This window comes from Anas platyrhynchos, chromosome 1 (genome assembly GCF_047663525.1).
Source record: "Anas platyrhynchos isolate ZD024472 breed Pekin duck chromosome 1, IASCAAS_PekinDuck_T2T, whole genome shotgun sequence".
NCBI lineage: Eukaryota > Metazoa > Chordata > Aves > Anseriformes > Anatidae > Anas > Anas platyrhynchos.
The window spans coordinates 3062163-3074452 of record NC_092587.1 but is presented as its reverse complement, the minus strand read 5'-3'; the positions used below and the strand labels follow the sequence as shown (position 1 = coordinate 3074452).

Here is a 12290-nt window from a genome sequence, read left to right as displayed (position 1 = left end):
AGCAGCCAGCTCTGTATTAAGCCCCAAGGTCCAGTTCAGCTCTAGCTCAGTGACTGGCAATGAGGCATTCCCCAGCCCCAGCTGGAAGCGGTTTGATACACCGGTCATTAGGCTCCAAACCCACAAAGCCACTGACAGGCTCAAAGCACTACCGAAATCCACTGCCGCTGTGAATGTAGCCCTAAATCCCCCCAAGATCTCAGCAGCTTGGAGTATTTGCTTAGAGGCAACCTCCCCTCCTTCTCTCCAGGTGGAGATGTACACCCAGCATTTCCCATCCTTCCCAGTCCCTCGGTGCCAGGAGTTTGCCATCGACTGCTTGTAGCTCCGAGGTGGGACCAGGGCTGGAGAAGGCTTCATGGACTGTTGTTCTGACCCACATCAGCCTTGAGAAGCCTCCACACGCAGCACACACTCCTACCTACCTCAGGCAGCTTGACTCGTCCCTCCTGGAAGGAGCAGGAGCTGGGGTCGTGAGTGCAGACGTGGCGGTACTTGCACCAGTGGCACCGGTAAGGGCTCTCCACGCAGGACAGACACCTGGAGAGGGAGATAAAGAGTGGTCACTTGGCCAACCCAGCCCCTTCAGCCAACAGGACAGACCACGGAAGTATTTCCTGAAGGGAAAAATAGCCCAGCAAAAATTGCTGTAACAATAGGAACAGAAGACCATGGGCTTTGAACTGCTCTGACCCTGTAAGGTCTCAGGAAGGCACTTGGCTTGCCATGGCCTGAGCTGGTTGTTGCTGTGACCCATGTGTCTTACACTAATTAGATAATTGAGTCTGCTTTAATACCAATCTAACTAGACTACCAATATTTTTGTTGTGTTTTGGTTACCCTGTTACTACTTTTATTTAGATGAACAAGTTCTTGGCTTCATGCACAAGGTGTGTTCCCCTTTTGATCGTAACAAGATTCGGAGTGTAACATGCTCAAAGCATGCTCAAGAAATTCAAGAACAGAAAAGGGGTCAAGGTCAGATGGGAAACTCCAATGTTCTTGCTGCTGAACAGCAGCAGTGCCCTGGGAGCTGCAAATACATCATGAGAAGGTGCCCGAGGTAGGGGCTGGAGGGCAGCATGATGCCCATGGAGGGCATGGAGGAATGCAGATATGCTGCAGATATGTTGGCTGTACTCTTTCCTCATCTCAGAAGAGATACAAAGACTATCACAGCACTTGGCTGGGAAGCAGAGGGCACGTGTAAGAAGTCACCTATTCAGCTTGTAGGAAAGAGCCATTCCCACCACCTGGGAAGGCTTTTTTCTCCCATACCCATAGACCCTGTAGAGTAAGAGCTACAGACACTTTTTGTGGCTGTTTTACAGCACTGACTTCTACCTACATCACACTTTTTTTTTTTTTTTTTTATCTGATATGATGTCTGCTCACCAGGAACCAAACTGAGCCGTAACAAGCTCTTTACACAAAACAAGCACTGGATGGGAGCAACTCCTGGCTGCTCACACTGTCAGAAACCTTCATGTTGCTACAGTCTCTGAAGTACCTGGAAGGGACCTGGGGGGGGAAATTCCCTGGCCTGTATGTGCTGCTGGCTTTTTAATAGGCAGGAGTGAAAAACCTGCCTCCAGTACATCTTGGCTCAACCCAGTAGGCAGACACACACCCCCTCTCCCCTGTCTTTGCATGAAATCTCGTTCATCTCCAATCCACTTTCAGCTCTGGTGCAGCGAGCTGTTCTTCAAATTGGTAACAAGTGCTTGCTCTGATACATCAAATTAAAAATGGATAGTGCATTATAGTTTGTCAAGTAGGAAACCAAAACATGCCATAAATATTTAACACCACCATCTCTCCTGCTCTCTCCCCCCCCACCCCCAACACTTGCTTTCTGACGCTGTTTGTCAAAGCAGCAGGAACATGGAAATAGGATTTGCCTTTCCTTGTGAATTGCTGAGCTGTGGTAATTATCTGCTTTTGGCACTTCTGATGGCTCAGTGGTGGTGACAGAGCTGCTCAGCCTTGCTCAGGGGTGGATCAACCTGCTGGAAGAACATCCTTCTGCTTTGGCAGACCTGCTCTGGTGGGGCAGCTCCCAACGAGCCCCATGTGCCAGCTAAACCCCAGAAAAATGGGGTGCAGGGCAAGAAAGGAGCTTGCAGGATGGAAAAGATGGGCTTGAGGAAAACAGCTGGGTGTTCCTTGCTCACTTCACATCACACAGGAACCAACAACTCCCATCTTTTGAGGACACAATCCCATGCTAACCACCCTGGGACAGGCTCCAGCTGGTGGGACTGACAGCATGGAGGAGGGCTGGAGGTGCACGTAGCTGGGCAGGATCCAGCCATCCACAAACAACCATTTACTAGGAAGATGAAAGGGCAATTTGCTGAGGTTTTAGTCTCACTTGACTGGCAAAATCCCACTGATGCTTCTCTACCTGAGGGACACATGAGGAGGTACCCTACTCAAGACAATGCCTTCCTCCATAGCAGGCTCAGAAGCAGAATAAATGTTCACCGTACTACTTCTGGTCTTCCCAGAAGGGATTTCACCATGCTGACCATCACCCAAGTGACCCTGACTGCTGGCCTCCTCCCCACTTGACCAACTTCCCAAGGGACACGTTCCCCAGCCAGAAGCAGGTTCTGTGGCAGACCCAGGGGTGGGACAGAAAGCAGGTATCAAAGGAAACCAACGTACGAGTTGTGGACGCTGCAGTTGTAGAAGACGAAGCTGGTGCTGGCAAAGGTCATACCCGTTTCCTTGGACTTGAGCTGGAGCTGAACGATGTGATGGTCTCCTGAGGAAAAACAGATACATCAGTGTGTGACTGCTTTGTTAGCTGAGCCCCGATGGCCGTAACACCCACTATCTTGGCTAGTCTATACTCAGTAGATGTAAGAAGTACAATAAAATCCTTCTAGAGCCCCGTTCTTCAAAAAGTTCATCTCCCCCAGTCATGGTGCTGGAGTGATGGATCAGGTCTTCACCACTGGAAATTATCCTACCTGGGAGCAGAGTCTGGGCTGGATGATACCAATAGGTCTAGGCCACATCTCACTCATTACAAAACTATAATAAGTCACTCTGGCAAGTAAGAAAGTTAAGCTGAAAGAGAGGGTGGAGAAGGCTGGAATAAAAAAGCCATTAAAATGGAGTACTGTACACATAGCTCTTCACTTTTGCAGGTTCACCTATGTCCCCAGGAGGAAGGGGCTGTAGAATATTTGACCCCAAGCATTGGTGGCCTGTGCATGCACTGCTTGAAGGATAAAGACACCTGCTTTCCTGAGGGGATTCAAATATACTTTCTTTTCACCATTACTTAGTATTTCTGACCCAATATCCAGGACAACCATGCCTTAAGAAGGCCACCTCCAGATCCTGTCCCCAAAGGGCAGTTATACCATGAAAAAGCAGAATGAAGGAGTGAGCAAGGAGGACAGACACTCTAACAGTGATAGGGTAGGGGTTCCCTGGCTGCACCATAGGAAATGCTGATGGACAGAACGGTTCTTAATGTGAACATTTCCTCTGGGCTCCTTCACTCTACTCAACACAAAGCCCACACGCTCCAGCTTTTGGCTACAGAAAACCCCAACTCAACATGAGAGACATCCACTACGCTTCCAGAAGGGCCAGTCCATCTCCACAGCAGACCTATCTGCAGCAAAACTTGACCCTCAGCCCCTACGTACCATCTCCCCTTTCCCACTTCTCCCATGCCAAGCAAATTGCTACCCCTTCCCACAATGCCAAAGACCCATTCAAAGCCCATCAGCTGCAGGAAACAACCAGGTGGAGCAATTGCAGTAATTTGGTGGGGAAAGGGCCCCATGTTTAATTCAAGACTTTGACTTGGCCAGCCCTTTCACCTCTATTATTTTCCTTCTCACCTGAAAGATTCATTAATCAATCAGGCCAAAGCAAACGTGACAACATGTGCGTGAGCCCGCAAGCACGCTCGCCCACCTCCGGGCACACACGTAGCCACGCACACACACACACACACACATCACACACACCACGCACTTCACTAAACACATTTTGCTGCCAGTGCTCGACTCTGCTGCCCATCTGCCACCGCCGGCTTTGACAGCTCCGTTAACCACTTTGTATTTAACAACTTTGCCAGCGTCTTGCATATATTTTAAAACAGGATGTGAGGATTGGATGGCTCCGGGGATCAGATGTGCTGCAGAGCCACACATCCTCTGGTTCAAATCCAGTTTCTGGCACTGTGTGTGGAGGACTTGGTCTTTGCAGAGGTGCAGAGCACCAGCTGCTGAAGCTGATACAAGCCGCAGGTGCCCAGCATTTCTGAAAACCATGCTTTGTATAAATCTCTCCCTCTTGTCCTTCTCTGAGCTTCCACCGCTGTGTTTATTTGCTCATCATTTAGAGCCTGACAGATGTCCATACCAAGGAAATAGTTCCTGGCAGTTATCTCGGTAGGCAAACATGAGTGATGATTCAGTGGGACCTGAAAATGGGAAAGGCCCTTTGGGGGCTTGTTTTGGGTTCTCAGTGGAGGGCACATGCAGCTTGGGGAGAGCAGAGAGGGGATGGTGGTGACAGCTTGTGTAACTTCATTTCTGTGGCTTGAGAGGATCCTCAAAGACTTTCCAGTAAAATTTCACAAGAAGCTAAGGAATAAAACAAGAGTATCCTCTCTCAGCTGATCAACAGAGTTGTGGTTTTTATAGCAAATCTCTGTAAAAGCCACGGGTGCTTTTGGAAGTACCAGAAAAGTGATTGGAAAAGGGAAGCCAAAAAGGGCACGAAGCTGGGGGTAAGGGGTCCGTCCTTGGAGACAAGGTATTAGACCATTTGGGGAGGGAGCCAGTAACAAATCTGGGACAGATGAAGGGAATAAAAGTCAGGGGCAGAGACAAAGAACTGAGCATACAGAAGAAAAGTTGGGAGGAGCAGGATGAAAGTATGTAAAGGATCATTCGTGTCTGCACGACTTTGTGATTGCTGCGTGGGATGGGGTGTGCTGAGAGCATTTACAGTCATTCCCTGGGCTGTGTAACACCTGCCCGGGCAATAAATGAGTGGAGATCCTGCACGTCTCTTGTCTTTGCTAGATATATGCAACTGCCACTCGGTGGCAGTCTGAAGACACACACTATCACACATATAAGCACATTAATGCAGGTACTGGTATTGCAGCTCAACGCTTACACATGTGCACACATAAACACACGCACATCCAGCTCACTCGTGCTAGGGGTATCTGCCACAGCAAGCAGCAGCACAGCATCCCACCTAGCCCTGTGTTGTGCCTGCCCTGTCCTCAGGCTCCCAAAAGCCAAATTCTGCTTGGAGAAAAATCAAAAGGAAAGAAGAAGGGTGAAAGGTGAGGAAGGGAGGGAGCAATGGGACAGGCAAGGGGGATGTGGGGTACCCACCGTTCTCAGTGATGATCTGGGGCACCTCTTTGGCAGCCGGTGAGATGCATTGGATCTGACTGCCCACCACCAAGCCATCCATCTCCGAAAGGTCCTCGAAGGTGCAGTTGACTCCTGCGGACAGCTCAGGGACGTTGTAGGTCTCCAAGACCAGCTGCAAGCAAAGAAGGAGGGAGGGGAGAAGAGACAGGAAAAAAAAAAAAAAAAAGGAGAAAATACTGAGCTGACCAACAGAGCTAGGCCAGCAGGAGAGAATTACACTGGAGAGGTCGGACAAAGAGCCTCTTGCTAGAGAGAGCATCCTCCTTCAACAGAAAGCAGCGATTCGGGAGAGGGATGTGTGTGCGGAGGGGGAGAGGGATGAGATGCCGATGCTGACACAAGTGATGTGTGGCTATGCGGGGACAACTGCACTGCGTTCCCAGTGCTGGTGGAGGGGAGGGAGTGCTCGCTATCTGTCATGCAAGTGTAAGGTTAGACAGGGAGCTTTTGGCTGTGAAGACCGGGCCTTTGGTGGCCCCACGGCACGCGGTTTCTGAGGAAGGTGACCACTACTCACAAGAGGCACTCTGCAGACTACAGAGAAACTGTAGCGCTCCAGTCTAACTCTCTACGGCCTGCTCTCCTAGCATCAGCAGATGGGGGAGCGCTCTTGTCACCATGTTCCTGCGTAAGGAGAGTCTAGTTACAGGCTTCAGTCCACCACACATGGCCTCTGTCCCTAGAGGCACAACCAACTTCTCCTGCCCATCCCACCGAGGAAGAGGTTGGCCTTGGGGACATGCTGTAACGGGGTACGGCACACAAACAAAGCTGTGAGAGAGGGATTGCCCACGTTGTTGGAGGTCACAGCACCCACTGGCTTTGCCTGTGGTCACGAAAGAAAAGAACCACATGGCTGTTGTCAAATGTAGTCGTGCTTTGGAGAAAGACCCTCTCGATCTTCCAACTTCCCACACAAACTAAGGTCCAGCACCACTTCTGTCCACCACCAAGAGTCCTGCCCAACCCACCCCAATCACAGTCAGGCCACATCCAGAGGCAGAGAAGCATGCCAGGGTACTTCTAGCACCTGCTAATTGACCTAGTAGTTAGCACAAATTTAGAGCTGTTGTGACCGATTGCTAAAGGAAACACTTGAGGCAGGCACAAACACTCTTGCCTCCTCTGTGAAGAGGATGAGGCCCCATCTGTGGTGGCAGCCACTGAAAGGAGGCAGGAATGCGTGCTGAAGTGTTTTTTTCTACCAACACAAAGAACAGAGGAGGTCAGTCCAGGTGATAAGGCAGGAGAGGATAATAGCATAACTCTTGTTTGCTGCCTCTCCATGCTGTGTTTTCCTCACTAAGGCCTGGGGGCCTGTTCACTAGGCACCATCAGGTAGAAAGGCCAAGCAGACAGGCCTTTGTTCTGGATGACATAAAGACTGTGTGAGAGCATCTTTATATTCAGGAGGTGGGAATGGCAACGGGGAAGGAAATTTTGTCTTTGGGGAGTAGGAAAAAGGTATGGGTATCTGATGGAGTCATCACTCACACTGAATCTGTTCTCACTGCTAGCAATGGAGAAGAGGAAACTTCTGCCTGAGGAATATAATTATTTGAGCACAGAAGATGCAGAATGAAGATGTGCCATGCAGAAGATGATGCCAATGGACAGAGCAGTAGTGCTTGGCCACAAACCTCATCAGCCAGGGTTCACTCTGAACAAACAAGAAGTCCTACATCCTACAAGCCTGCTCTGGAGCTGCTGCACTGAGGGAAGAATGGAGTCCCCAGCAATCTCTCTTCTCAGAGATCCCAGTTACAGACTGGACTGACACAGCCTCAGACACAACTTTGCAAGTCTCTGTCCATAGAATCACAGAATATCCCGAGTTGGAAGGGACCCATAAGGATCATCGAGTCCAACTCCTACAACAAACTTCTGTTTGAAACAGAAGCTAGAAGATTGGCTGGCCACAAGGATACCTTCTCTGCTCCTGTGTGCAAGAACTCAACATCACCGATCCTTTGCTAGAACCCAAGGGAGACTCAATAAGGACACCGCCAAACATTCATTCATTAGTACTTCCCCCTTAGATTGCTAGGAGACTGTCTGTAGTGACTGTGGATGAGCTGGGACACCAGTCCATCAGGGACTGGGATGAGACTCCCATGGCAATGCTCATGCTGATGACTGGGCAACGGTCAGATGATGGCAACTTCTGATCCCAGCAGCTCTGGATTGACTTGCCATGCCAGAGCAACGCAGAGGTAAAGGTCTTTCATTCTGTTATCAGTTTCAATCGCCCTGAGCCAGCTGGTCCCCCAGGATTTATTCCAACATAAAAGAATTCAAAGACTACTGAGAGAATAAGAAAAAGAAACCTTGAACTCCCAGAAGAACAAAGGACTTAAGATGTCTCAGATCAGTTTTGTTTGAAGCCTAGGAAAGTAAAGTCATAGCAAAGTTAAGAGGCTGAAACAAAGCAGCAATGATTGGACATGCAGGCTTTGAAAGGCTGATTTAATTACCACTGAAGAGACCCCAGCACTCCAAAAGCTATCACCTGGAAGATGTCTGGCAGATACACCTTGAGCAACACCATGGAGACCATTCGGGGTGTGGGTCTAGCCACCAACTTATCAGAGATGGAGCCCTTTGGGTGCGAGTTATAATTTTGATTCCAGCCCAAACTACTACGGTCAAAAGGGCAGAGCCCTAGCCACCTGGATGAAACGGGTCTCTGCCTCCTTCTTAGGGCATGCTGTGTCTTCACCATGCAAGGTGTTGTTGTGTGTCAGGAGAGAAACCAGGAGCTGGATAGATCATCCATATAAATTTCTTGCCACAGATCTGGACAAAGATCAGGATCATCCGCTGCTCTGCCAGCACTCACTGTGTGCTGTGCTGGCTGCTGACTTGAGTAGTTCTAGGCCATAAAGGCTAAATATTGTGAGGATGAAAGTCACATAAGCAAGCATAAACCTTGGCAGACCAATTCCTCTGCATCGCAACCTGCCTCTCTGCTCTGCATACTCTGTGCTGCAGCAGGGTGGAGGTGGTGGTGGAGACACTTCCAGCCCAGAAAAAAGCTTATCAAAATAATTCATGCTACCCCTCCCTTGTCCTCCTTCTGGCAGGTCATTTCTAACTTGCCTAAGCTCCATTCCCAGCCATTCGCAAATCCCTTTTCCATGGAAGTAAACAACCTCACTGTGTGTGCACAACACTTACAGGGCATGGAGTCCCTTCAGACCTGCCCTCACAGCAAACAAAACCCAAATGCCCTCCCATGGTGAGTCTTTTTTTTTGTGCCGGGGAAGATCAATGGACTAAGGAAGTCAATGGACTCTGGAGAACGTCTTGCACGGAGCTGCCAGTCCTTCCCACTCCCGTCGAATGCAGGTTGCACATATCTGGGTCTCTCAGACAGCACGGGCAGGTTAAATGCGAGGGGGACAAGAATTAAGGTTCCTCACCAACACGTTGTACTGGGAGACAGAGATGTTGTTGGGATGCACGGTAAGCCGGACGCACTGCTTCATCTCCGAGGCGAATCTCCGAGGCTCACTGGAGCGCTCGCACCGCTCCTTCCTTGTGCACCTGAGCAAATGGGGACAGAGATGGATAGGGTTAAAATGCAGCCAGGATTAAACAGTGAGGACATAGGAGGAGCAATTACTTCTGATAGGATGTCAGCATTGTACCCTTTGGTGCTGCACAGGTGGGAAAGCCTTCGCAATCATCCTTGAGCTCTCTTCACCTGGGGAAACCCACAGCCCTGAAAACTGCATTTTCCAGTGGAAGTGGGGCATCTAAGGGATGGATATTCTTATAGAGTGGCTGTGCAGAGTCCATGCTTGTTAGCCCTGCTGAGGAGGCCACAAATCTGTGATGCTTCTGGGTTCCTGGTACCTCCATGCTGGGAAGGAGCAGCCTCCAACCCATTACCCAGTAACTAGAGTAATCCTTACTGGTAGAGTTTTCTTTAGCATCTTGTTTGAAAGTGCCTGATTAGAAGTGCCCAGGGCTGACTTTTAAAAAGTCCCTGTATTCCCAAAGAGTGACAGCTCAGAGAAAGGGGTGAGCATGTGGCACCTGGGCAGCACAAGCCCCCAACCCTTCCACTGCTCACTCACGGCCATCGGTGCTTTCAGCACTCTCACCATCTCTTGTCTTCTCCACCAGGTGTAAACACAAAGCAAAAATGTGAATCGGTAGCAATGCATCCTGGCTCAATCCAGGTTTGCATTCCCTTGGCACAAACACATTTGTATTTCACTTAACATGTGGTGCTGAGTCCACAGCTTCAAAGAGGACGTCCGCCTAGAAACCCACAGGGTTAATACAAAAGGACAGCTCCAACTGCATGCCAATTACCTTTTGCCATTAAGCTAATGTTATGGACTTGCACGGGGTGTCTTCAATGGATTTTGTTATTAGCAATGCTATTACCCCCCATTAAAATCAGCTATAAAGACTAAGTGCGGATGTTAAATTATTCACCCACTCCCAGACTTTGGAGCCTGAGTTGTGAGAACACACAGGGGCTGCTGGAGGGTTAGCTGCAAGATCACCCCTCGACGTCCTTGCTCCATACACACACACAGGGATTTGCAGACAGAAATACAAGGTAAGACACGCAAAAACAAACCCAATACATGGCTGAACCTGAGTGTTACAAAGCTTGGGGTCTGGACTGAAACTTTAGGGTTTGGCTTCTCTCTGGGGGCTGACACTAGATAAAATGAACACCCCAATTTAAAACTCAAATTGCTTCATCTTTCTGGTGCGGAAAAGTTCGGTGTTTCCAGCGGCAGGAATCGTAAAGGGAGATCTCTGCTGTTCTCAGCAGGCTCTGGGTTTGCTTTGCAGGAGAGGGAGAGCAGCGTTGCAGCTCCCGCTCTGCTCCCTGGGAGCCTTCATACCATTAAGTCCCCTTTAGTGCTGCCGCATGCTGGATCAGGAATTTTAAACGTGCAGTCTCCAGAGGGCCAGGCGGGTTGGCGATTAACTGCTCTCAGAACTCTTGAGTCCCCTAGCACGGAACGAAAGGCCCGGCAAAATGCTGACCTGAGATTTTGGGAAGCACTTCCATTAAACAAACAGACACAGCGATCCCATCAAAGCTCCGTGGGGCGTGGGAACTCCTCCCCTGAGGATGGCTTGGAAGAAAACTCTTTTGGGCTCGGTGTCAAAATGCAAGTGCCCAAATTCCACAGTCCAGCCCCTTCCCATTTATTTTCTCCCCATGCAGCGTGGCAGAAACATCTGGGCTTCCTAAAATTAAATGGGCAGGCTCTGTTCGAGCGTAATAGCTCAATAGGTTGCAGACACATCCAGCACACGGGAGGGCAACACAGAGGTATAGGCCAAGCTTCGAGGAACCTGGTTTGCATTCCCAGCCCTACCACGGAGCTGCAATACGATAACCACCACCTTACCTTGCTGTTTCCTGCTCACAGGCATTTAAAACATGTAGCCCTTCAGACCAAAGACTCACTCTATTAGACTGATGTGTCCTACAGCCCCGATGTCTGTTGAAAGGTGTATTACCATACAAATGATGAAATGATGAAAAACTGCCCCAAACTAAGCCTGGTTTTAGTTTGAAGTTAAGGTTGCAGTGTCAGGCTCTCAGGAATTAGGTACTGGCAGGCTGAGAGCAGTTCCTGCATTCTTAAATCTGCTCCCTGCGCTGACACCCTGCGAGCCAGACTTTAATTACAGGATCACACATTATTATTTCTTTTTTTCCGTGTATGACCTCAGCTCTGCCACTTCGTAACATTTGACTTTGGCTGTCTGACTTTTCCAATGTGATTTCTCAATTTAAAACAAAGGAGGAAAGAAAAAAAAAAATCACCTGGTTGTGGCTGATGCCCGAATGTGACAACTGGAGGAGCTCTGCCGAGCAGAACCAAACCAAGACTGGCTCTGGGTTACTGGAGGGGTTCAAGCCCTTAAATCAGCATCACGAACCCTCTCCTTGAGCCAGCAGCATAACTGATAACCAGGTAACCGATCCCAGCTGCTACACAGATCAATACTAAAGGGATAAAGTCTCCTGCCAGTGTGTCCTGCAGCTTGGACCGTGCAGGGAGGAGTGATGGAGGCTCTTCTCCAGAGCCTTATTCCCATGGTTTCACCCCTCTCCCTTTCCTGAACCACCTTTTTATCCTCAGCTGGAGCACGTGGAGCATCCGAAGTGTTCACATGCTGTTCTCTCACTGGTGTCTGCTCAGCATCTGCAACGTTGGTTCTTCAGAGGCAAAGCTTGGTGGATTTTCAGGGGAGCAGAAAAAGACATAGACCCACCATAAAGAAATCTTCTTCCTCCTGTCTTCTTCTACACTACCAGAAATATTACATCCTCCCACAGGAGGGGGAGAAAACAGTGGGAAAAACTGTTTCAGGATGAGCAGAGAAAGGATTGCTCTCTAGCATCAGTTTCCCAAAGTCCTCGAATGGTATCAGCTGAAAAGCCAAAACCAACAAGGCAAAGCACCCAGCTGCTGAAGGCAGCTGCCTAGAGGGGACGTTACAGCCCCAAAAATGAGCTGCATGCTCCTCTGCTCTATTTCATGCCCTCTTTGTTGCTGCTTATGCAGGAGAGTACCTTGCACAGCTGATAATTGTTTCCCTTTAATAAAGTATCAGTAACTCCAACATGCTGGGCCTGTCAATATGCCGAGATCACTTTCCTCTGCCATATAACCCAATTTGGTGCTATTCATGCTGTAATTAGCGGGTGTGTAACTCCCACCCGGTGGCATCACATTACACTTAAGACACCTAAAAGAGCATATTTCTCTCACGGACTTATTTGCATAAGATTATGTTATAGACATGACACCTCTCTGTATATCTTAATAACACCTGCTATTTCATTATCAGCTGCATCTTTAACAATTGGAGGTG

General features: G+C 49.2%; 1 protein-coding gene across 2 annotated transcripts in view; it reads right to left on the bottom strand.

Annotated features, from left to right (window-relative positions):
- PLXNA4 (plexin A4) overlaps positions 1 to 12290 on the bottom strand; it is a 406242-nt gene that overhangs the window by 100994 nt on the left and 292958 nt on the right. For both annotated transcript variants that reach the window (XM_038186736.2, XM_072041406.1), the window contains exons 6-9: positions 8849 to 8972; positions 5385 to 5538; positions 2671 to 2770; positions 426 to 540 (exon numbers count right to left, since the gene is read on the bottom strand). In XM_038186736.2, the coding sequence (XP_038042664.1) occupies positions 426 to 540; positions 2671 to 2770; positions 5385 to 5538; positions 8849 to 8972 (493 nt within the window). The remainder of the gene's footprint in view (positions 1 to 425; positions 541 to 2670; positions 2771 to 5384; positions 5539 to 8848; positions 8973 to 12290) is intronic.